This window comes from Corapipo altera, unplaced genomic scaffold, assembly GCF_003945725.1.
Source record: "Corapipo altera isolate COAL_440 unplaced genomic scaffold, ASM394572v1 0, whole genome shotgun sequence".
In the NCBI taxonomy this organism is placed as follows: domain Eukaryota; kingdom Metazoa; phylum Chordata; class Aves; order Passeriformes; family Pipridae; genus Corapipo; species Corapipo altera.
Window position 1 is genome coordinate 32,172,605 of NW_020884872.1, and position 24,709 is coordinate 32,197,313.

Genomic DNA, 24,709 nt, shown 5'->3' on the forward strand with positions numbered 1-24,709 from the left:
TTTTCAGCATTTCTTACCCTTTTTTTAAAAGAGGTTTTGGGAAAAATCATCAAATATCTACTATGCATTTTCCTCTTAGTACAACTAAGCTACGAATAGTACCTGTTAAGATTTTGACTGGATGACAGTAATGTTTAAAATGGTAAATAATGTACTCATCGGAAGAGGTAGCTGAGCATATTTAGAGAGTTATTATGTTTTACACTCATGGGCCCCTTCTGTGGCTTCTTATTTTTTCAGTTATCCTGAATTGCAATATTAAATAAATGTGATGAGAAGTATTCCTGGTTGATTTAGTTTATGTTCAATAATGAGCTTTAAATGCAATTATCTCTGAATTTTCTTAGCATTTTCCTAAGGTTTTTTTCTAGGTTTATTTTTATCCATACTGAAAACTTCTGCTATAAAAACATTTCTTGCTGCAGAGAGGCAATAATGTGCTTACCTAGTAATATGTTGATAAAACTAAATCTTTAGCTGTGTGAAAATAATTAGTTAAGGGTAGCACCTGTTTTCTCTCTATTCTTAGAGCTATATAGTATCTAATGTATGTATGTGACTTTGCAAGTACTATAAATGTCTTGCATCATAACAGACAATCTCAGACCTTACTCCAAAATACGCATTTCACCAGCAATCTCAATAACAGAAATTAAATACTAGTTTTCTGTGAAAGAAAAAGTAACATTTACACAACAGCAAACACCAATCTATCTACAAATGCAGCTTCCCATCATACTGACATTTCACTGAAATTTAGCATCAGGTGCCTTTTTTATGGGTGAAGCGATCTGCCAAATCAAATTTGGATTGCAGTTTAGCAGAAGTGCGGACTTTTTGTAAATCTTCACTGTAGTTGATTCTCCATCTTTTTCCTCTATTAATTAGCTTTTCTTGTGGAGATATAGAAGTATTTCAGTATATGGGGTGTGTGTACTATTCTTGTAAGAGATGTACATAGCTGAGATAGAAAGAAGCAGCATCAATTACTCTTGTTAGATTCAGAGGAGCAGTTATGAGAACTGTGTATTTTGTCCTATCCCCACAAAAATAGTTCAGTGGAAATCTTCCCTCTGAGTTCAGTTGGCTTTGAATTCAGCCATAAGCACTAAAAATAACAAGATTTTTCAAGAGCAGAAAAACGAGTGAACCTTTGTGTTCTGTGCCCCCAGCACCATATCTTTGCAATAATCCCAGCTCCACATTTGGCATCCCTTGTTCTCATCTCGCATTGCAACACCTACATTTTACCTCTGCTGTCCTTTTCTCCCAGGATCTTTCCTAATCACCCTGGAAGTCTCCTCCATATCTCTTAATTATCAGAGAGGAGGGGGGCTGATCTTGCTGAGGCTGTTTCTGACCTACATGTATGCTGAATGGCCCAGTCAGCAAGCCAGAGGGAATAGATGACTGCTAACCTTACATTTTTACTTAATGAGACACTAATTTAGATTGCTCTCCCCTTGTCTAGTCACAGCTTCTCATGAAACTTGTAGGAATGAAATGAAGTTTGATCTCTCCACTCCTTTGTCAGACGCAGTGGAAAATGAAAATGGGTTCCTACGCTGATATGGTGTAGCAGGCAGACAGCATGATGCATATCTCTTTCTTATGAAAAAAAAAAGATAAAATAGATGAGAAAAGTTGAAAATAGTATTCTAGATATATTGGATTTTTGTGGTTTGTGCTAGGATTTTATCAAAGTGTTTAGTTATGGTCGCTGCATGTAAAGAACAGCTGTAACTTCTGTCTCCTGTTTGAATTCCTTTGTGTTTGTTAGGCTGCTACTTGTAAATATTCACTTTTATGTGGTGAATCCCTTTGATTACAGTTGACAAAAAGGTGTACAGTCTTTTATCTTGAATGGTCCAGCATGCAGGGATGGCTAATGTTTATGTAATCAGTGTGCTGTGCTGGATTAACTGTTTTTCGTTAAAGTCAAACATGTCCATGATCTTTTCTGCCTCAGTTGCTCACTGCAGGTTGTGGTCACAGCATAAAAAACAGAACTAATTTGGTCTTTTGACCATGGAGAGATGAATGGCCTGAAAAACGGTCAAGATCTGTGGCTATGCCTCCACCTGCAGTGAAGGGGAGATCCTTGATGGCCTTGGGCTCTGCAGTGTGGATCTTGCTAGGGTTGCAGCAGTGCCAACTGCGCTCAGACCGCAAGGAACATCCTCAAACAGGCATTTGCATGGGCTTTGGTGTTTCAGGGAGTTGGACCTGTGCTCCCGCTGCCTGGCCTTACTCCCCTGTTCTGAGAGGCTTTGCAATCCTTTCTGTTTTCAGCAGAAGCCCATAAACTGTCAAGGACTGGGGGTCCCCCTGTCTGTGAGAGAATATGTGTTCAAGAGCAGCTTGTTCTGAGCCAGGTCTGTTGTCACTAAAACTTCCAGATCCATTACATGGATGTCAGTGAGGTCCCGTTAGTGGAAACCTTGTGCAGGTAAAACCAAGTTGAGGTCCCTTCTTTCTTTGTATGAATCCTGTTCTGCTAGGTAAGCCAAACACATATGTTCAACCATTCTGTAAGGCAAGCTGTTCAGAGACATGCTCTGAGCTTCTCTATTTATTTACTGATTTATTTCCCTGGGGACTGGTAATAAATAAACATGGATTATTTATTCATTTATTCATCTATTTATTTATTTATTTATTATTTATTTATTTACTCTCTCCGGATGACTGTCTGGCATCGAGTCAGGTTGCTGGAGCATAAGCGTTTCCTATCTACTGACAGTGGGCATGAGGCAGAGTATATAGTTCCTAGTGGGCCGATGTGCCCTTTCACAGCTGCAGCATTTGTTGGTGATTTCAGCAGAGCCTGAATCTTGAATAAGCACCAAGTGTGAGGAAACTTGCCGTCTTAAGAAACGCTCATTGCTTCTGCAGGTGAAGCATGCTTATGGATAATCTCCCATGTCTATTCTTTAGGTAAGCAAAGGCATTAGTAGGCAGGGGATTCTCCTAAGCATCCTTAAATGAAAATCAAACAGATTTAAAAATGCAAGTTTTAGTTGTGCTGTGAGCTGTGAGCAGCTTCCTAGGTCTGAGCCACGGATAAAATGATGAAATAAAAAAGAGTTCAAATTAAAAACAAATCTGGCCCAAAAGATATGAAATGTGGCCCACTACACAGTGCTGTTATTTGCATACTACAAGGGAGAACTAATTTATGCAAAGGAAAGAGGAGGAGTGAAGAACTGTGTTTTCTATACAGCAGTATGTTTTTCAGATACCCCAGTAGTACCCCAGTGGGATTTTTGAATGTAGTGGGAGTTTGTTATCCTCAAGTAAGGTTAGAGTTCATCCTTTGTTCTGGCAATAAATTACATAAATTTTGAAAATTAAAAGCTGTTTGGCATTTAAAGATGAGACAGTACCTTCAGGCAGACTTGAAGGTGCATCCCCAGGGCAAACCCATGCTGCTCATGCAGCTCCACTGTCAGCTGGCATGGTTCCTAAAGAATGGAGGGCTAACCTGGTGAAAACCAGTAACAGCTTTTACTGGCCCCTTGAGCTGATCTCGCTCCCTCCAGGGGATGGAGAAATGCCAGCACTTGGGAAATTGTGGACAGGGCAGCATGGGGGACCTGAGGGTCAAAGGGCTCAGGTGTCCCCTGATCCAGCACCCCAGGGTTGTACCTCCGTGGCATGGATCCTTTTTCAGATTCTCCTCCAGGGAGAGCTATTTAGGATTGCTTATAACAATGATGAAATCACTGCAGCTCCCTGGGTTACTCAGCTTGAGTAGCAGGAGAGGACAGAGGCTCAGTGGCTCCCTTGCTCCATTGCAAAGTTCCCTCGAGACTGAAGCCCCTTGAAACCAGCATGGCTTTTGACATGTTTTCTTTCATTTGCATAAAATAGCTTCTCACAAACGCCAACAGCGTCAGGAAAAGAGGACACCAATGATAACATCACTATATTCACCAGGATCTTGGATGGTCTGCTGGACGGCTACGACAACCGACTGCGCCCAGGACTGGGAGGTAGGATAACGCATTGGCTGTGGCCAGTTCCCTGCTATACGGGACCATCATCTATGTGATGCCCTTTCAGATGGGTACTTGCTCTTGGCCTTGATGAGGGAGTTGTGTTTGATTAGCTAAACTAAGTCCAGAAAGTAGATTTGTCTCCTAGGAAATGGGCCACAATAAAAAAAAAATCACTGAAAGTTGTCTTCTTTCAGTCACTGAGGTCATCTGAGGTTGGGTTAGGAGAGCATCTGTGATACATTTTTTCTGTAATTGGATACAGTTTGGGTTTTTCTTTTTGGTACTTCCTAAGATGAGCAAGACAATATGCTAGCATGTTGCTACAAGGTTCCCTTACTGGTCAGCCTGCATAAAATTATGCTGGTGACACATATCTCTTTCAAAAACAGATCCCTAAACCATTCATTTTTAGACAACTACAGAAAATCTGTATTGATATGTCACTTTGATAACCTCTACAGCAGCTATTTTAAAACCATAGCATGTGAATGGTTGTGAATAGCATGTGAATAGTTGTGAATAGCATGTGAATAGGTTGCCATCCTAACCTTGTTGAGCCCTCCTTCAGCTCTCTATCCCCCAGATTTCTCTCATCTTCTACCCATGTGTAAACCATCTGTTATGTTTCATCCTGGCCCTTTTTTAATCTGGCTACCCCCACCCCTTCCTCTTGTGAGACCAACACATTGCTTTCATCCCTTTCTCTCCTTCTCATCTCACTTTACACAGAGATGCTTGAAAATAGGGCTCGATGCTCTTATCTTATATAACGAACTTCTGAAATTTCTGCCCCTATGTTAAATTAGTACCGGATTTGAAAAGATGCCAGAAAGACTTAGAAACTTGAGGGCAGAAATAATTTCACCTAATTTTGGACATTTCTAATATAGATGTCTGAAATTGGGCAGATCACCCAAGCCAGCAGAGGGGAATAGGTCCTTTCAAGATATACTTCATCTCATCCTATAGTAGGAAATGAGTAAGTGCCGGCAATGTGTGCTCACAGCCCAGAAAACCAATTGCATGGTGGGATCCATCAGAACAAGGGTGGCCAGCAGGTTGAAGGAGGTGATTCTGCTCCTCTGCTTTTGTGAGTACCATGTCCAGTTCTGGGGCCCCAGCATAAGAAGGACATGGACCCCTTGGAGTGAGTACAGAGAAAGTTACCAAGATGATTGGAGGGCTGGAGCAACTTTCCTGTGAAGACAGGCTGAGAGAGTTGGGGTTGTTCAGCCTGGAGAAGAGAATACTCTGGGGAGACCTTATGAAAGCCTTCAAGTGCTTAAAGGAGCTTAGAGGAAAGATGCAGAGGGGCCCTTTATTGGAGAGTGTAGTGATAGGACAAATGTGTAACGATTTTAAACTGGAAGAGGGTAGATATAGATTCAGTATTTGGAAGAAATTTTCATTGTGAGGGTGGTGAGGCACTGGCACAGGCTGCCCAGAGAAGTTGTGGATGCTCCATCATTCAAGCATTCAAGGCCAGGCTGGATGGGTCTTTGAGCAACCTGATCTAGTCAAAGGTGTCCCTGCCCATGGCAGGGCAGTTCAAACAAGAACATCTTTAAGGTCCCTTCAACCCAAATGATTCTGCGTTTCTATGATCTGTAGAAGCCTGTCAGTCAGAGGAATTGCACCCTTAAAAGTCTTGTTTCCTTCTGATTATAAAAACAGAGTCTGGACTCCCTGCATTTGATCAGGGATGAAATGTCTCCTCAAGCATCCTCTTAATTTCAGGCTTATGGGGATTTTTGAGTGATTCAGAAATTTTTCATAGATAAATGCATCACAAGTATGTATTTGCATCTTAAAATAATTACTAATGCAAACCCCATATTTATTACAGAGAGAATAACTCAGGTGAAAACAGACATCTACGTTACCAGTTTTGGTCCTGTGTCAGACACAGAAATGGTAAGTTAGCATGTAGCTGCCAACTTTGTTGTATTTACTTCACTAAAGTAATTTTTGGAACTATTGCTTCTATTCAGATCCTACAATACCTTGACTGTTTCTTTGTTCCAGGAGTATACCATTGATGTTTTTTTCCGACAAAGCTGGAAGGATGAAAGGCTGCGATTCAAAGGGCCTATGCAACGCCTCCCTCTTAACAACCTGCTTGCCAGCAAGATTTGGACCCCAGACACTTTCTTCCACAATGGCAAGAAGTCTATTGCTCACAACATGACAACCCCAAACAAACTTCTGCGCCTGGAGGATGACGGCACTCTGCTGTATACCATGAGGTAATAACCAGGATTGATTTCTTCTGATTCTGATTCCCAATTAACCCTGCAAGTTCCTGTGGGGAACATCACTTTCTCCACTCCTATTAGAACTGGGCAACCAATCTTTCACGCATATTTACATGAATATCAAGAAAAATGGAGAACATAATCGCTGCCTACAAGTACCAATTAATTTGTAGCTTCTGAATACTGCTAGTGCTTAAATATTTCCTTTGATTAAATGGAAGGCATATTCTCAACAGATTTGATGATTCAGTTCAGCTTTTTTATGAAGATCTGTTCTCTCTTACTGTTTGTATTTGCAGCTATAGTGCAGACTGCAGGAGAACAGTCTCCAAGACCAGAAACTGAGACTTTGTTCTGGGGGAGTACATCTCGAACCCTTGGAGCTTTTGTTATTTTTTTTTTTTGTTTCACCAATAGTACTAAAAGGAAAATGATCATAGGAACAAATGAAATAAGCTAGCAGCACTGTGAAGCTGCTTTAGCAAGTATTATCCTGAAAACAAAACTGAGACGTTATATTGGTGTCTCAGATCTTCAGGATCATGCTTCTCATCTGATTAGAGGAGCGTGTCAAACTTCATTGCATAACCTAGATAGAAGATATAATATTGGTGATTTTAGAGGACTGTGTGAAGCTCTTCTCAGGCTAAATCCCACATCACTGTATGGCAATTTGCTCATTGAAGGTAATTAGCCTGTAGTAATTAAGACTACTGTCTATCTTCAACACGGTTTTCTCCAAGAGCATAGTTATATGGATAACACTTGAAAAAGAGATGAAAGGAAAAACCTACCAAACAACAAACTGTTATTCAGAGCTTTTCACATACAAGCCCAGAGTGGTGCCTGAGACCCAGTAAAGTGCTCAGGAGCCTGAAGCTGGGTGCTGAGATGCTGGGGTTTTCAGTAGGCAACCCCAGCCAAGTGGGGAGCTGAACTCCTTCTGGTGCTGTGTCCTGCTGTGGGACCACACGATGCTGCACATCGGGAGGGCAAGTCTCGAGTTCACTCACAGGACCTGTGGTTAAGATTTGTTGAAGCTCAGGGAGATTATGCTTTTGTACAAAGGCACCTGGAGCTCTTCAGAAGAGATAGGCAAGGTAGGAGAGGTGGAGGGGTGGCTCTGTATGTTAGAGAGTCTCTTGACCTTGAGGTCAGTGATGATAAGTTTGAGTGCTTATGGGTCAGAATCAGGGGGAAAACCAACAAGGCTGACATCCTGGTGGGAGTCTGTTATAGACCACCCAACCAGGATGAAGAGGGTGATAAATTATTCTACAAGCAGCTGACAGAGGTTTCAAAATCGCCAGCCCTTGTTCTTATGGGTGACTTTAACCTGATGGATGTCTGCTGGGTGAAAATGGCAGATTATTGTCAGATGTCACATGTATGATATTGAGGCAAAGCTCAACATAGCTTTTGCTATTTTGCTAGAATATTGTGTGTGGATGTGCATGTGTGTGGAAATAAAATTTCCACCAACTATGGCATATGTGATAAGAAATGGAGCACAAAACTTTTAAAATAGCTTGCCTTCCGCTATTGCAAGTAATAACTTCAAAGAGTGTCTGCTTAAACATGAGTCAGGAGCCTGCTTTTCTAATGTGCATGGAGCTGTGCTCCTTTAGAGGCTGTAGATTTTCATGATGGGTGTTTCAGCAGCATGAACGATGCTGTGCCAGGAGGTGGCTTGAGAATCCCCTCCCAACTTGTACAGAGATGATTGTGACAAGCAGCCAGCCCCTTCAAGCTACCTTGGCATGTCCTGATGAAGGTAACAGCTCAGCAGTTTCCTAGGATGGCTTTTCTTGAGAAGATAGGCAACACTGGGCTTTTTGGAGGGAGAGCTGCTTGTCTCAGTGGTAGTGTGCTGTGAAGGTACTAAGTCCAAACTGGGGCTTCAGCCCCTTTTCCTCTAGCTACCATCAGGCTTACTCAGTTCTCAGGATCTGTGGATGTGTAGACAACCCTCTGTTAGCTCTGCATTCTCTTCGTTTCCAAGGAGGAATTGCGAGCTTCCCAGACTGTACGTAGGAGTATTATGTGCAGGGAGGATTGGACCCTCTGTCATTGACGGAGATGCCTGAATTGCTTTTGCAACCTCGCATCTGGCTGCCTGAATGAAGAGGAGGAAAGCAGCCAAGCCGATGCTGACCTTCCATCCTATTTCACTTCCAAATATACCAAGTATGATCAGCTGAGCAAACTTCCAGCTTTAGCACTTGTCAGGACATACGTTTTCATGACACACATGTTTACTTATAAAGAAAAATGTACTCTGCACATATTGCATTTGATGATATGTTGTCTAGGTCAGAAGTTGACGGGATGTATGTTGCTAGGGAAATTTGATAAATGGGCTTCTATATATGTATGGCATTAAAACCCTTCTGCATGAATATAGAAACACAACATGTCCTTTAGACAGATTTCATAAGCAGCAGTGGTCTCTGCTGGGAATGACTTAATAATTCTGATTGTCTTTCACTTGGGAGGACCTATTAGTTTTATTTCACTAATGTAATTTACAAATTACACGCTGCTGAACGAAATATTGCAAATTCTGTTTCTGCCCCTAGAGGGGAGTATTGTCCACAGCTCCACTTTTAATTTTTTTATTTCTTTTTTCAAGTAAGGGCACTGGAATAAAAAGCACTAGAAAATATGGTTCATATTTTACTAATACGTATAGAAAATGTCTTTGTGAATGGAGGCAAAAATAAGATTAATTCCCTTTAAAAACTTAAAATATATTTCATTTATCTTATCTGAGAAATAAATATTGTAAAAACATAGAATTCCTTAATTCCATGAAGCTATTCTGAAAAATTTGAACAGCAATTTAAGCAACATTTTTAGACTAAGAAGAGAACGATCATGTTTCAGTGAGCTGCATTTTTTTCACTCAGTGGGAATTGGCAACTGGAATTCTGTAGACAGAAGTTTTGATAAAGTTTGCTGCAGAATGCCAGAAAAAATGCTGCAGAGAAGCCAAAAATTGTGTGAAATAAAGCATACTCACTAGAGCTAAACTTTTGGACTGTGAATTAGCTTTTCACCAGCAGCTCATAGGCATTTTTTAATGATTTTCTATTAGCTGTAGATATTGAAAAATCTTGTGCTCCTTAGAGCCCCATTCTCACTATCACTTTGAAAGGACTCCAAACTCCTTTTGCTACCACTGGGACTTCCAGGCATATGATATAATCTGGAATTTTAAACAGAACATGGTCACATATCTGAGGAAAGTACAAACGGATTTTTCCCATCTTATTATGGCGCCTGAAGATTGCCAGAGATCCTGAGAGAGCTTATGGTTAAATCTGTCCCAGTAATTTGCATACGAATAATTTATCAGCTGGAGAATGCAGATATTTTTCAGTATGGTGTTAAAAAACTCCAAAACTTTTAGTACAGCCCTGAAATAGTTATCTTCACTGTTCCTGGAAGATATTTACAATTCAGCAATGTGTAGGATGCCTATCCACTTGATGGCAGTATAACCACGCTGCTTGCTCTGCTGTAGTGCATACACAGGTTTACCTAGGCTGAAAATATTTTTTCTTACATTAATACTGGGCATTAAAATTGTATGTGCAAGTGTAAACATGTCCTGGATGCATGTTAGCCCAAAACGTGCTCTTCCATGAAGGACTTGGATTAGCAAGCTAACCATTTTATGCTGTAAAACTATTGATCATAAAACCAGCTGACCAGAAGATACGATACTGCTTTAGAGACGTCCATTGGGAAAGCCAGGTTTTGTTTGCTTGGGGTTTTTTTTAAAGGAAAATTATTCTATGAAAAATGTGTGGGTTCTTAAGCTCTGACTTTGCCAGAAGGCAGCCTTTCCCAGATGTGGGTTTGCTTGTGTGCCCCTGAGTGAAAAAGTGGCCAGCAAATATTGACCCTGAGATTAGCTCAGTTGGTTAAAACTTTGTGGTGATAACACCAATGTCAGGGATTCAGTCCCCTGTGTGGGCCATTCACTTAAGAGCTGGACTCCATGATCTTTGTGGGTCCCTTCCAACTCAGAATATTCTATGATTCTGTAAATCTAGAATATCATTCTTTAAAATGAACTCTTCATTTTCCATCAGCCAGCCGCCTAAATGGGAACATTTCTGCTCAATTTGAATGTGTTTTTCTTATTTCAAAGGGAAGATTTCATTTCCACATCCATTTATATTTACAGACAGGGATCTGTGAATACTTTTTAGGCCTTGTATAAATATTACAAAACTAATTAGGGGCTATGAAGCCATGCAAATGTGCATTTCCTTTCCCTTTGTTAAACTCGCTGCATTTTCTTTCCTATTCAAGCTTCAAACTGCCTGAAGCTGGAAGAAAAAGAATACTTTCTTCACACTGAGCTGAATCTTGCAGAGTGATGAAAAACTGCCATGGTGGCAAGGACTCTCAGCTGCTTTTCATCAATTCAGATTTTGATAGAGAAAGAGAAAATAGGGATATATGACATGAAAAGCCCTTCCCTGAGGATAGCAGCAGGATTCTTGTTTTAACGTCAAACCTGTTGGTTCCTATCTCTCTGCTTTGGTTGTACATTGCCCCTTTTCTCAAAAGTTGTCTGTCAAGGAACCAAAAAAATCCGGGGCTGGGGTAACCCACAGGTAAAGGAAGGCATCAGAGGAGACTGGGGTGTAATACATTCAAAATGGGCGATTATGACCTGACTAAATATAGTCCCCATGTAGAGTGTGTAATAGCGGCCTATTCTGCTGGTAATAAAAGTGGGCAGAGCCCCACAGAGATCTCCATCACAGGGATGGGAGCTCACACAGCAAGGCAGAATTGATTAAAGACAAAACCCAAACCAGAACTGGCCCTGCCTTGGATGAGGGGAATGCTTGCTTAGACTTTGAGGGGTTACAAAAGGTACAGCTTTAGCTCCAGATCTGTGCTGAGCTCAAAGACAGACCAACTTGCTTTGGGGTTAGATGGAACAATTTCTACCAGATTCCTTTGCTTTATGAGGACAAACCAGCAGAGCTGACCTTATGTGCTGGGTATGCATGGATGGGGTTGACTGAAGAGTAACTGGAGAGAAGCAGTGCCCTAATAGGTGCTCCCCAAGCATTACCAGGAAAGCACAGCTCCCTTGGTGACTCTGTCTTTGCCCAATCTGCAGCCGGGTCCCAGCTTCTGAAGCTGGGGGCTTTGGAAGTACCTGGTAGATGCTGAAGAATTATTACGCTTCTGCTCTTTTTTTATTATCAGGGGAGGATAATATTACAGTGGACTCCCTCGTCATTTCCCTTAGACTGAAATTAAAATCTTCATCTGCCTAATCAGAAATACTGTCCCCTGAAGTACATTTATGTTTGTGCTGAAATATCCAACTGATATTGAGTAATCTATAAAATGCTGTGGTGGAGGGCACCAGGCAAGATGGGTGGGATTCACCTCAGTTAATTCTATTCATCTGTAATGTTGATTTCTGCAGCTGTGCCTCTTGACTAAGAATTGCTCCTAGTGCAGAACAGTGACTTTCTTAAGGAGTTAGGTATCTACGTTATCTGCTGCTCCAGCTAGATCTCTGCAAATTTATGGGGTCTGGTGGGATTCATCCCAGAATCCTTGAAGAGCTGACTGATGTCATCACAGAACCTCTTTCAATGATTTTTGAGTGGTCTTGGGAATCCAGAGAGGTTCCAGCTGACCAGAAGCTGGTGAATGTTGTCCTGATTTTCAAGAAAGGCATGAAGGAGGACCCTGGAAACTACAGGCATCTGTTATGCCTGGTAAACTTAAAGAGGAGATTATTCTGGAAAGTATTGAAAAACACCTGAAAGACAACACAACCATTGGCTTCATGAGGGGAAAGTCCTGCTTATGCAACCTGATTTCCTTTTCTAACAAGGTAACTTACCTAGCTGATCAAGGGAAGCCAGTTGACGTGATCTTTTTGGATTTCAGTAAAGCTTTTGATACTATCTCTCCCAGGATCCTTCAGGACAAAATGTCCAGCACACAGCTGGATAAACACATCATGTGGTGGGTGAGCAATTGGCTCATGGATCGAGCACAGAGGGTAATAGTGGATGGGGTAACATCACAGTGGTGATATGTCACTAGTGGGGTTCCACAGGGCTCCATCTTAGGCCCTGTGCTCTTCAACATCTTCATAAAGGACTGGGATGCAGGACTGGAAGGGATACTAAGGCAGTTTGCAGATGGCACAAAACTGGGAGGAGCTGTTGACTCCCTCAAAGGCAGGAAGGCCCTGCAGAGAGACCTCAAAGAATTAGAGGACTGGGCAATCACCAACCATATGAATTTCAACAAGGGAAGGTGCTGGATTCTGCACCTGGGATGAGGTGACTCCAAATGTCTGTGCAGACTGGGAAATGAGATGCTAGAAAGCAGCACTGCAGAAAGGTACCTGGGGGTCCCGTTCAACAAGAAGTTGAATCTGAGTCAGCAGTGCCCTGGCAGCCAGGAGGGCCAACCGTGTCCTGGGGGGCATCAGGCAAAGCATCACCAGCCAGTTGAGGGAGGGAATTGTCCTGCTCTGCTCTGCACTGGTGTGGCCTCACCTTGAATATTGTGGCAGTTTTGGGCAATGCAATGTGAGAAAGACATTAAGCTATTAGAGAGTGTCCAAAGGAGGGCAACGAAGATGGTGAAGGGCCTTGAGGGGAAGCTGTATGAGGAGTGGCTGGGGTCACTTGGACTGTTCAGCCTGAAGAAGAGGAGACTGAGGGGAGACCGCATTGCAGTCTACAACTTCCTCAAGAGGGGAAGAGTAGGGGCAGGCAGTGATCTCTTCTCTGTGGTGACCAGTGACAGAACCCAAGGGAAGGGCCTGAAATTGTGTCGGGGAGGTTTAGGGTGGATGTTAGAAAATGGTTCTTCACACAGAGAGTGGTTGGGTGCTGGAACAGGCTCCCCAGGGAAGTGGTCACAGCACCATCCTGAGAATTCAAGTAATTTGAATGATACTCTTGGGCACTTGGTGTGACTCTTGGGGATGGTCCTGTGCAGGGCCTGTGTTGGGCTCGATGATCCTTGTGGGTTCCTTCCAACTCCGCATATTCTGTGATTTGGTGATATATGTATTTGTATGTGTATACATATATGCTTATGTAGACACATGTTACATTTACTTAAGGGACACAGGGAGACATCAGTTCCCTGGGCTAAACACTTATTGCACTGGGGCCTGAAACAACTCTTGCTCTAAAACTCTGTGAAAGAAATAACAGCTTGGTTATAGAAGTGTTCCCAAGACATCACAGTGGGAGAACAGGTGAATAGTTGTGTCTTGTCCTCAGCAAAGGCTAAATGAGTAATTTCACAAACCTAACCATGTGTTCACAGTTTGAAAAAACCCAAACCAATCCATCAACTCTCTTATTCTCCTATCCACATGTGTGCCCATGGGCATACTAGAGATGTCACAAGGGTTCAAATTGTTCTGCCGAGGTCCTATTGGAGCAGGTACCCAGGGAAGCTTCTCCTGAAAAGAGTCTGACCCAGCCCTGAAGTCTCCCTTTACAGGGAGCCAACCAGCCCCATGGAGTGGGATATGGCTTGACTAAGGCTGGATCCACTTAACTCTTTGTTGGCATGTTGGTGAGATAGATTGAGATAGGTTTAATATGAGTTTCAAACAAATATTTTGCCTTTTATTGTGGAAAATGGTGATGGCTGGCCTCATGCTGGGCACAGCACTTGGGCTCCCCTGAGCCCCGTAGCAGGTGCTGGCTGCCAGCACAGGTGGGGCCAAAACAGCATCAAAATGCTCCCTTTAATCAGGGGTAACAGCAGTGCACAGAAATAAACAACTGTCATGGTTTGAAATTGCCCCCCCTGGGAGCCGGGGGGCCTAGAGGTGATGGGGTGCCAGGGCAGTCTCCCCTAGAGGACCAATCACTGCTCGTTTTGTTCGCTCCTGTGAAAAATCATATATACACAACTGGCAGAAGTTGTTGGCAATCGATCTGTCTGTCTGCTGCTGTGTGGGTGTGTGGGTGTGAGAAAGGCCTAGGGGTAGCAGGGCCCCCTTCTTTCCTTTCCGGGGGGAAGGGGGGCCCTGCGGACCCTCAGCTCTGGCTAAGCCAGGGTTGGAGGCAGCATTGGAGTGAGTGTGTGTTTGTGAGGGAAGAGACTCACAAACAGCTGGTAAGCGGGAGAGAGAGAGGCAGGCCTTGCAGCCAAGCCCTCTTCTCTCCCCCCTCACCCCTTTGCAGCTAGATTGTAGAGGGGGGTTCTTCTTTTTCCCTCTCACTGTAAAGTGGAGGGGAGGCTCAGCATTGGAGCTGAGACAAAGTGGATGGGCGAAATGCAGCCCGGTGCCAGGGAGATAACCCCAGGCGAAATTGGAGATGGACCAGAGAAAGGCCCGGAGGATGTCCTTGCAGTGATTTAAATGGAGGACAGCCGAAAACTCGGAGGAGGAATGAAGATTCCAGGGCGTGTACATGTAATAAGCTGAACTGAACTACAGCAGCATGGAACCGAGGTATGAGAGAGAGAATCACACAGCAGAGATGGCACGGGACCAAGGAGAAAGGACTCAGAGCTATCTTCTTGGACTTTGTGAGGAAGAAAAGACTTCAGGAAACAGCTGGAGGTTGGTGGGGGGAGTGAATCAGGTTCCCTGAACACTCCCACAAGAGAAAGACTGCTTTACCTATCAGCCTGAAGGGCTTTTCCTGGACTGAATTGAGGGAGAAACTTAAAGGGACTGATAGAAGTGTGTAATATTATATATATAGTTGCTTTTAGCTTGTACAGTATTTATTTGTGTAGAATAAATGTATTTATACTTCCCCTTTTCCCCTATAGAGGTGTCTGCCTGAAAGTTTCTCTTCAGTGTTGAGATAAAATTGTGGGAAGGGGTGGGGAAAGCCTGGAAATTGGATTTTGGGTTTTTGTGGTGGCTCAAACCACCACAACAACTAAGAAGATGGGACTGATTTGGGGATTAAGGCAAACAGTTAGAAAAGCTTTGTATCTCTCTGGCCACAGTACCTTAGCACCAACAAAAGTTTCCTTGTGTCCCGTTCCTCAGTAACTCTTGTTATTCAACACTTATCTTGAATTAACTTCTCCCAGAAGGCACTGGTGACTCTGCCTTTCTGCTCCCCTATCCTAAAGCTCTCTGTTTTAATTTGTTTGCATACTAAAGCTAGTAGCTGATAAGAAAAAGCAAGTTTCTGCTCTGTCTGTGGGCTCCCCAGGCACATGACTGCCCTCACCTCCTGCCTGGTAGCGGCAGATAATACTCCAGAAAGTGTTTTTCTGCACTGCCAGGGTAGGAGAGAGATGATAGCTTTGCTCAGTCCCCTCACTCTTTTCCCTTGCATTGAGGGAGTCACAGAGACAGCTGAGGGATCCCTGCAGTGCCCTAAAACTTGCAGGACAGGGTGCTTTTTGTCTCAGGGACTTCTACTGAGGGACACCCACCTCTCCTTGAAACACACTCACTGCAAATGTCTGGCTCCCTAATATCTGCATTTATTTCCTTGCCACATCCTTGACTTTAACACCTCCTTCTTTTCCTTCTTGCTAAAAAGGAACAGTCTCTTGAAAGCACTGTCATGCTTAATTCCCCAGTGGAAGTGGTTGAAGGTGACTTTTCTGGAGTGATTCTTGCTGCTTGAATTGTTGTGCTTTTCTGAGAGGGATATTTGCTTATGTGTCTTGAAACAGAACTTCAGTAATCACTTTATGTTCTTAAAGTAAAGGCTATACATAATGAAGCTTTAATAAAGCTTTCATATACAATTATAGATGACAGATTAAATAATTTGTAAATCTAACATTTTTCTTTTCAGATAGTTAAGGTATGCAATAGCATTTTGTTAGTTGATTAACATTTGGATAGTAGTGTGAGTATTTGGAGCATTATGAAAGTGAAATTTTGTCAGTAATAAATCAGCAACTATAATCAGGGTTTGTTACATTTTTTGGGTGAATAGGGGCCCCATTAAGTCAGGGAGAATTTTACCATTATCTTCAATAAAATCAGAGTTTCATTCTCCCATTGCAAAGGACCTTTAACAGCCACCTATAATCTTGTCATAAACTCTGTTTGAGTGAAATAAGTCTTACAGGGATTTTATTAAGACAGAGTGATGGTGGAGGAGGAAAGCTTTTAAATGCTTTGGTTGAGAAGAACTACCTTTGAGAAATGCTTGTGCTGTGACAGAAAAAACCTGGTATGGGGACTGTCTCTAGCTCAGATAACTGTGTACTTCCTTGCGCACAGCAAGATCATTCTGGAGTCACCCTATTTAAAAGGATTAGGCAAAGGCTGTTTCAAAGGATGCCAAGGCCTCCTTTCTTTTTAAATAAATGCAAACTGAGAATAATGTTATTATAATCAGCTGTGTAAACTAGAGTATGCAAAGGGTACCTAAGCTTCATCACAATGTTAAAAGCCAAAGTGTGCAAATATCACCCCAGATGATATTTGAAGGAGTAGACACAGATATCAGGTTTTTTTGTGAGTCCTGAAGCTATGATCTGAATATATAGTTTGTACTCTGCACCAAGGAGCAAATCTGTATGCAGTGACCCATACTTCCTGCTCCCAGAGTGTAAGAGATGGCTGCTGTGCTGCTTTTATTTCTGTATGCAATAGAAAATCCAGTCTCTTTGAACCAGGAGTCAGTTTAGTGACTTTGTTTTTAGGTCCTCACACAGTAATGAAAAGCGGCTGCTGCTTGGCACAGAACACCCTGCAGAAATTCAGGGTAGTGACATTTGTGCTGTGTATGAGAACCCATAGTCAAGTTTTCTTAGAAGTCTCCTGTCAAATTTTTTGTCACATTGGCCATTACAAGACACTTCAAAAGCCTCTGGTAATGCACACTTTTGTAGGAGGCATCTAAGGAGAGTGTTCAGCGAGCACTTTAAAATCACCTAAGAGGCTCAACTACAAGATTTTTAATAGCATGTAACAAATAGCATAGCTAGTTCACTTGTTCAAGATGGCCAGACTAGGAGTGGTCCTAGGATGGAGGCACTGGAAAAGGAAAGAAGCATGCAGATATCACTGATAGAGAGCAAAAAGAACTTTTTCATCCAAAGAATTTGTGTTAATGAAAGGAAAGGCTGTACCCAAGCACATTCACAGCTGCTAAACTTGGTTCTCTCTACCTCCAAGATAGACCCAGAAGACTGCACCAGGCATCATCCTTTTAAGAGATGTGCTGCCTTTTGCTGGATGAGAAATTCGGAGGGGACAGAGGAGTAGGCCTGGCACCAGAAGGATTTTTGGGGCTTCTGAGCAGCTAGTGGCAGCCAGATGCCCTCCAGCCTTATCTGCTACCCTTTCATTTAAGACAGGCAAGAATAATTTCTGGAGGGACTTAATTAAATTCCACTAGGTCACACTCTCTGTACAAATCATCTTCTCTTCCACATTTACAGTTGATGAATGTCTACAGCCTTCCTCATTATACACAAGGGTTATTTCCAGAGATGCAGGCAGCAGGATACAATTCATAGGACAGTCAGATGAAACAGAAGGTCTTATGCATAATTCTGCACTGAATCTTCCTTCACTTCCTGATTCTACACCTGTTGTCTTTGTAAGATGGATATAGGGATCCCCTCCTTCGATGTTTGCAGATTACAAGCATGTATAATAAAGTGTTGCATCCTTTGAAATGACATGCTTAAATTGTTGGTAGAAAAAGAGACAGGAGATGCAGTGCAGTAAAACATGCCAGCTTTCTTATGGGCTCTTGGAGAAAGGTTTCTGAATTTATCAAGAAAATTAAATTTTCAGTGTTAAGCATGGAAAATATAACAATGCATTGGAGGGATGGTAACCTTGCTTTCAAGTACCCATTAGAGTGATTTTTATGAAAAAGATACAATGTCTGGACAGGATGCTACTAGAACCAGCTTGTAAAATTCATCCACACAGCACTCTTGGTGACTTTGGCTTTGCTGGCTTTGCTGCCCAGGGGCATTCTCCACTGCAGACAACTCCATATTTGAGTGATCTTAAAATTTCTTTTACAAAAATAAAGCCCAAGGACAGTTTTGCCTAAGGGCCGGTATCTCAGGCTTCAGGAACTTTTTTCTATATTGTAACCTCCTGTCTGTTCTTACAAAATGGTACATTATCTCTGTTCTGAACTGGATTTTTTTTCATATGGTTTTTATGGCATATTATCTTTAAATTTTCTGTTACTGTGTGCAGTTTGCCTTTTTCCTTCCCGTTTCCCAGCTTATCCTCAGAATATGATCTCTAGCCAATGATACTATTACATTTTTCTGTGATTATTTTGCCATTTCCAGCCTTTGGTAAAGCTCCAGAATTTCTCTGTGTTGGCAGAGAGTGGAGCTGTTTCCCCCAGTTTATTATCTGTGTAGCTGGAGTGCCCCAGCAAGGCATCATTGTGTTCTGTTGAATTGGACTGGCTGAACGCTGTGCCATCTGTACACGGACAGATTGTTACCCTTTACAGTCCCCTTGGATAGAAGTTCTTGTAGCACTTTGGGGCGCTAGTAGGAAGTGGTGAGTATATATAGCTAGGGAGTATGGCTCTGTGTTGCTGTTGTGATAGGAAACGGTACTTTGCGTTCTGGTGGTAGGGTGTTGTGGATTTCTTTGCAGATTTTTGCTCCCCAGGCAACAGTTTGCTTAGGAACCAGCCTGCCCTCCAGCAGAGCCCCAGCACCAGGCAGTCTGTAAGGCTTCAGGTGTGTCTGATCTGTTTGCCTCTGAGGTGGAATAGTATAAAATGAGAAAACCATAAGGTTACTTATAATGTAAAATGAGATTTGCATCCTCACTCTCCTGAGCAAACTGTGTATTTTGCAAATATCAAAATGGCATAAACAAAACAGTTTTTCCTTGTGCTAGAAGTAAGCTTTGGCTCTCTTGATATATTTTATGTATTTGATGCATTTGATATCAGTATAACTGATGTTACACTGCTCAGAAATTTACCTCAGACTTTTTTAGTGTTCAGCTTGATCTGTCAATCATACAGAACATCCATAAGACATGGCTATATTTTCCTAAGAGTTTTTCTTTTCCTACTGCTATGTCCACTCTAGATCAAGTATTTCCACACAGTGGCAAGGTAGTCTAGGATAGAATTGCATCCCTAGGCAATACATTGTCTAGGGAAGGTCACCCTGTTGTTTTTTCCTGACAAGATGCCCAGGTAATTCACAGTGTGTTGAACTGAAACGGACTACCCCAATACCATGTGATTTCCACAGAATCTAACTATAGTGCTATATAAAGTGATGTAAATATGTCCTTGATGATATATCACTTTATAGTTATAGATAGTTATATTATGTACTTTTCTTTGTAATTATTTGTTTTATGTATTTAAATAGTTACATCTACATATAAAGTCAATGCTTTTTTATTTCTGTAACAGTGCTATACGCAGGAGTCAAATTCCTAGTCCAGTTGCAGTATATACAGAAAGGAGATAAGTATAAGGTGTGTGGCAGAAGCTCCATCACAGGAGTTGCTTCACGTACTAATAAGAAAGAATGATCTTATTGGGACAGCTTACATAAATAAAATCATTTCACGTGTCTCAGGGTTGCTAGATAAGGCCTATGGCATGCACACACTGTGGTCCACCTGGCTTATCTCACATTCAGTTTAACTGGGGGTTGCTGAGTTTTCAGCAGGAACAAGGAGCCTTCAGGAGAAGCTTGCCTGTGTCAGCACTCATGTATTGTGGTGAGGGGCCTAAAGAGAAGGTGCAGGGAAAAAAAATTATGTTTTCTTTTTACTCTCCCACAGATTGACCATCTCTGCTGAATGTCCCATGCAGCTTGAAGATTTCCCCATGGATGCACATGCTTGCCCATTAAAATTTGGAAGCTGTAAGTTCTCTTCTGAAATAAGAAATAGAAAAATGTCTTGTTTTCTGGCTTTTCATATTCAGCCGTGTCTCGTACAGATCTTTCACCCTCCCCCCCAGCACTCCCCTTTTAACGCTGCTCATTAGCCCCCCCAATCCACCCCCCTTGCTGCTATCCTATTGCTCCTTTTCCATGACTATGCTTCATCTGTGCCTGCTACTTTTCAACTCATGCTTGCATGCTCCGTGAAAAACAGTGAGCTGATGGGTGATATGTCTTATGTATCCACATCAAGTATAACAGCCACTGTTAGAGTTGTAGATGCAGACAGCTAAGTTGATAACTTGGTTTTACATTTGTAGTAAAACAGAGCTTTCACTGGACTGATCAGATTGATGTGCAGTCATTGTGGTATTTATATGAATCAGGCGTCAGTGCAATATCTGCATCGCATATATTAAAAGAGATCCAGAATATTAAAAGAGGAAATATCTTTCCATTTGGCTTTAATAAATCCAGTCCTGTATCCTGTTACATGATGTTGTATACACATGTATTTGTATATATGCACACATTATTCTAAATTGTATGCTGAATGATGATTTTTCCTCAATTCCAAGCCTCTAATCCACCACACTGCTGCCTTGCCAGAAGCTTACTTTAAAAATAACCTCAGGGAATCAGTTATATTTAAAAACAAAGCTTTTAATTAAAGTACAAATGAGGCTACTACAGTCAACTTCTTTTATTATTATTATTATTTATTTTGGTAATCCAATCAGAGGTTCCAGGTGCAATCAATGTGTCTGAAGACTTTTGATAATTACCAAGCAAGGCGTTTTGCTAAGCCCTGAAGCCACCTAACTTCGGCATTTTGCGATGTTTTTCAGTCGTATCAATTTAGAGTCACTAATCCTAGCAAGATTAAGCTTTGCTTTTATCGTCTGAATCTGCCCTGATTTAATACTGACTATACATTGTCTTCTAGTGATCATACTAAGAAGTAAAAACACTGTTTAGAGTAACCATTACCAAATTACCAAACTTAAGATAAACTGATTTCCTTTCCCTCTTACAATCCAGGTAGACCCTGTTTCATCTGAATGTATTTTACAAGGTCACTGTAGGTACAAGTGTGTTCACTGACTTCAGCAGCATTAATTTACAGCAAAACCAATATAAATCTGAAGGTCTATACACCTTTATACTCAAAAAAAAAAATGCAAACCATCCACTTCATTTCAAACTTAAAAAATGGGAAAACATCTCACAGGAAACTGTAGTTGTTTGTATATCAGGTTTAACAAAAGCTAAAGGAAAGAATCAGTAAGACGAAAAATAAGTTATCCTTCCTGGTGTTACATGTCCTTTACTGTATCAATAGATAAAGTTGAAGTCACACCTATTGGTCTGTAGTGTAGACTATAGAACTGGGATGTTGCATAATTTTATGAAATCTTGCAAAATATGCAATGCAAAACTAAAAGATACATATTTAAACAAAGGGCCTGATGCAGGAGAGATCTAAAGCTCAGCCTTAAAGTTAAATGGATGCTTCCATTTATTATTAGATTAGGTGCAGAAAGGTACAGGTTCTCACTGTCCATATAGTAAAGACACAAAAAGAAAAGCAACCAAACATGCAAGTGTATGAGATAACGTTACTAGATAAGCTACAAATGCTTAGAAGGAGTACCCAGTAATGTCTTAATGTAATTGTATGTTCTGCTTGTGCCAAATGTGTTACATATTGATCACTTCTTAGCACACAGGTAATTTTAATCCATGCCAAAACTAGCACTGAAAAGTTGTATTTTAGGCATTGAGGGGTGAATACAGTTTTAGTTTATGCTCTTGCCATGCTCAGAATACAATCCTAGAGTACATTTCATAAGCTGTTACAAGTCACCTTTAAGTTCTTCCACAGTGTAGACATGGAGCCATTTGGTCTGTGCTAGTCAAACCAGTGGCCTCTGCAGTAAGTAAATACATAGGAGCAAGCTATAGACAGTCTTTTAGCCTTGGGAATTTCTGTATTACTGATCTGACCACTCACTAGTAATTTACTGGAATTTAATATGCAGATGTTTGCACAAGTAGCAGCCTGTAAATCAGGGTTTATTGAACTAGCCCAGATGTATTTTAGGAGAATATTTATTCCCTAATTACAGCAGTATGGGTTTACATTGAGTCATCTCCAGGTTTGCAGCAAGACAAAGCCTGCAGCAGTATGATACACAAGCACATACACTTTGTTCTTTAGCTTTCCTCCATCTTTCCCCAAAGGGTTTCTTTTTAATGGTCTTCTTTCCAAGAAGGATTTTGAAAAGCATCAAGGAATAGCATAAAAGTAAATGTTAAACACATTATCAATGGAGATGAGAGGGTGGAGAAGAGACTAGTGCTAACCAGTCTGAGGGTAGAGAGAGCAGGGCAGTGAAATGAAACAGCTGGCACACAGGTGGATCGTCAGCAGAAAGGATGCTGAGAAGTGATCAGTGTCACAGCAGAAGCAGGAGCAGGTTATAAATTTTCTGGTTGTGTGACCATTCACCATGCTTGCTGTAATTCAGCAAGCGAAACGCAAAAATGTGCTTGATGTTTCCTTCATTATTAAAGAGAAGGGATATTAATCTTGCTCACAGAAATAAAGGTAAATGTTGAATTCTTATGTCCCATTTGACTGGTTTCTTCCTATATTAGAATTGTGGGAGGTTTTATGGGCCTAGGAAACATTAGATGTAGTAACAGAATATTTTGTAGAAAAAATTAAAAGGAAGGTCAAATACACAAAAAGGGATACAAAGTTACCTGTGCACACCACCAGCCTAGATACCTGCCAGGCAGTTCAAATGCCGACTATAGTAGTATTTTTTAATGCTCTGTGGCACATCGTTAAAAGGAAAGAAGTTCAAGGACAGCTTCTCACAAACTGAACAGAGCAGATTTTAGTTGTCCTTCTCTTAAGTACAGTGCCCCACTGCTCAGAGATGTCAAGATCAGGTGGGTCTGCTCCAGGAGATGCATGTATGCAGGTACTTTTCCTTTGGGTTTGTATCCCTGCTATGAGTCAGGACACCTGTAGAAATTATCTTGCAGAAGTATCATTTAGAGGGAACTGGGGATGGATGGTGCATGAGCACAGGCTCTAGGGTATCTGCAGCAGGCTCTGCTTCCTTTGAATCAGGAGTACAATCTGTTCATTACCTCATGGTAGCACGGAAAGGATGCTGTTTTTTTCCATGGCCAACTTTATTTTAAACTTTACATTGCAATTCTAGTGCTGACCTGTATTCTGAATAACTTTACTGGTCAAACAGGATCTGATGAAAATCCCTGATGCCAGACACAGTTGTACAGGGAGCACCTTAGCCTAAGAAATTTGTCCTTACCCCTAAGCTATTTCTGGTGTGTGGGGGAGGAATTAGATAAAATAGCAAGGACATTAAAGCTTCACAGTTTTAATGTTTCACCTCTTCCACTGATGGGCCCTAAGAATACATTAAGAATATCATTTAGTACAGATTCAAAATGCCCATGTGTCACCAGGTAGGTAAGCATCATTATCTCTAGGGCAGCTGAGACAGAGAAGTTAATTGACTTTCTGTAAGGTCATGCAACAAATCAATGTCAGAAAAAGGATTAGACTCAACTTCTTTGGTTGGAGAAGCAGATGTCTAATCCATTAGACCATGAAGGCCTCTGCCCAGGCAACTGACTTAACTCCTAAATCTCATTTTACTCATGTGTTAATTATGTCGGTGTTGCCCTGAAGATGAATTAGTTAATTGCTGTTGGTGACCATTAACTGGTGCTTTGACAATGTCAAATACTGTAAGGTGGTGTCTATTTATGGCGAGTATCTCTTGAAGACACAGTGTCCGAGTACACAGAGTTATGAGATCTTGTATTGTGGAATGGACAAGTGCCTGAAGCAGCTGCCCACTAGTCACTCAGCAGCAAAAAAAAAAAAAAAAAAAAAACCACCCTCCAAAACCAAAGCCTATTATTTTTAGAGTAAGTAGAGAGTTAAATGAATATTCTGAAAATAATGAGATCCCCAAGCTCATGAACAGAGGAAAAACAGGCCTGGTGTTTATTCCTGATGAATTTTTAGTCAGACGTGAAGATGGTAAAGGTTGATCACTGTTGATCAACAAGGGAACTTGATAACTGTTTATGAGGAAACAGCACCAGGTACAATTTAAAGTGTCTGGAGAAAGCAGTTAACATGGTTTATGTACATCTTCCTTTTTAACAGCTCAAACTAAGTCACAGTATGCCTTTTGATAAAGGAAAGTTCACAAGCTATATCTGTAGCAGGAAGCATGCTCAAATTGTTTTCCTCTAAGAAGTCTGGTGAAGTCAGAATAATAAGTAGACAGTAACTTCACCAGTATGCCAGGATTTTATTGCAACGCACTCAGTGTTCACAAACTGTCCATTCACCTGTAGCTGCTGAGAAATTTCTGCAAAAAAAAAGTATTTAAGGAAAATTTCCCCCATGATATTTTCTTATAATGCAGAGAAGGCACCGAGGTAAAAGCACCTACAGGGCATTTCTTGATTTTATGCTTCCCTCCATTAGCACCTGCAAGAGCTGCAGGAAAACTGCAAGGGTTAGAGGGAGAA

The 24,709-nt window shown here is 41.5% G+C and overlaps 1 protein-coding gene across 1 annotated transcript in view; it reads left to right on the top strand.

Annotated features, from left to right (window-relative positions):
* Positions 1 to 24,709, top strand: part of GABRA5 (gamma-aminobutyric acid type A receptor alpha5 subunit) — a 53,737-nt gene that overhangs the window by 5,313 nt on the left and 23,715 nt on the right. The window contains exons 3-6 of the mRNA XM_027642602.1: positions 3,874 to 3,995; positions 5,848 to 5,915; positions 6,027 to 6,247; positions 20,016 to 20,098. Coding sequence (XP_027498403.1) covers positions 3,874 to 3,995; positions 5,848 to 5,915; positions 6,027 to 6,247; positions 20,016 to 20,098 — 494 coding nt within the window. The remainder of the gene's footprint in view (positions 1 to 3,873; positions 3,996 to 5,847; positions 5,916 to 6,026; positions 6,248 to 20,015; positions 20,099 to 24,709) is intronic.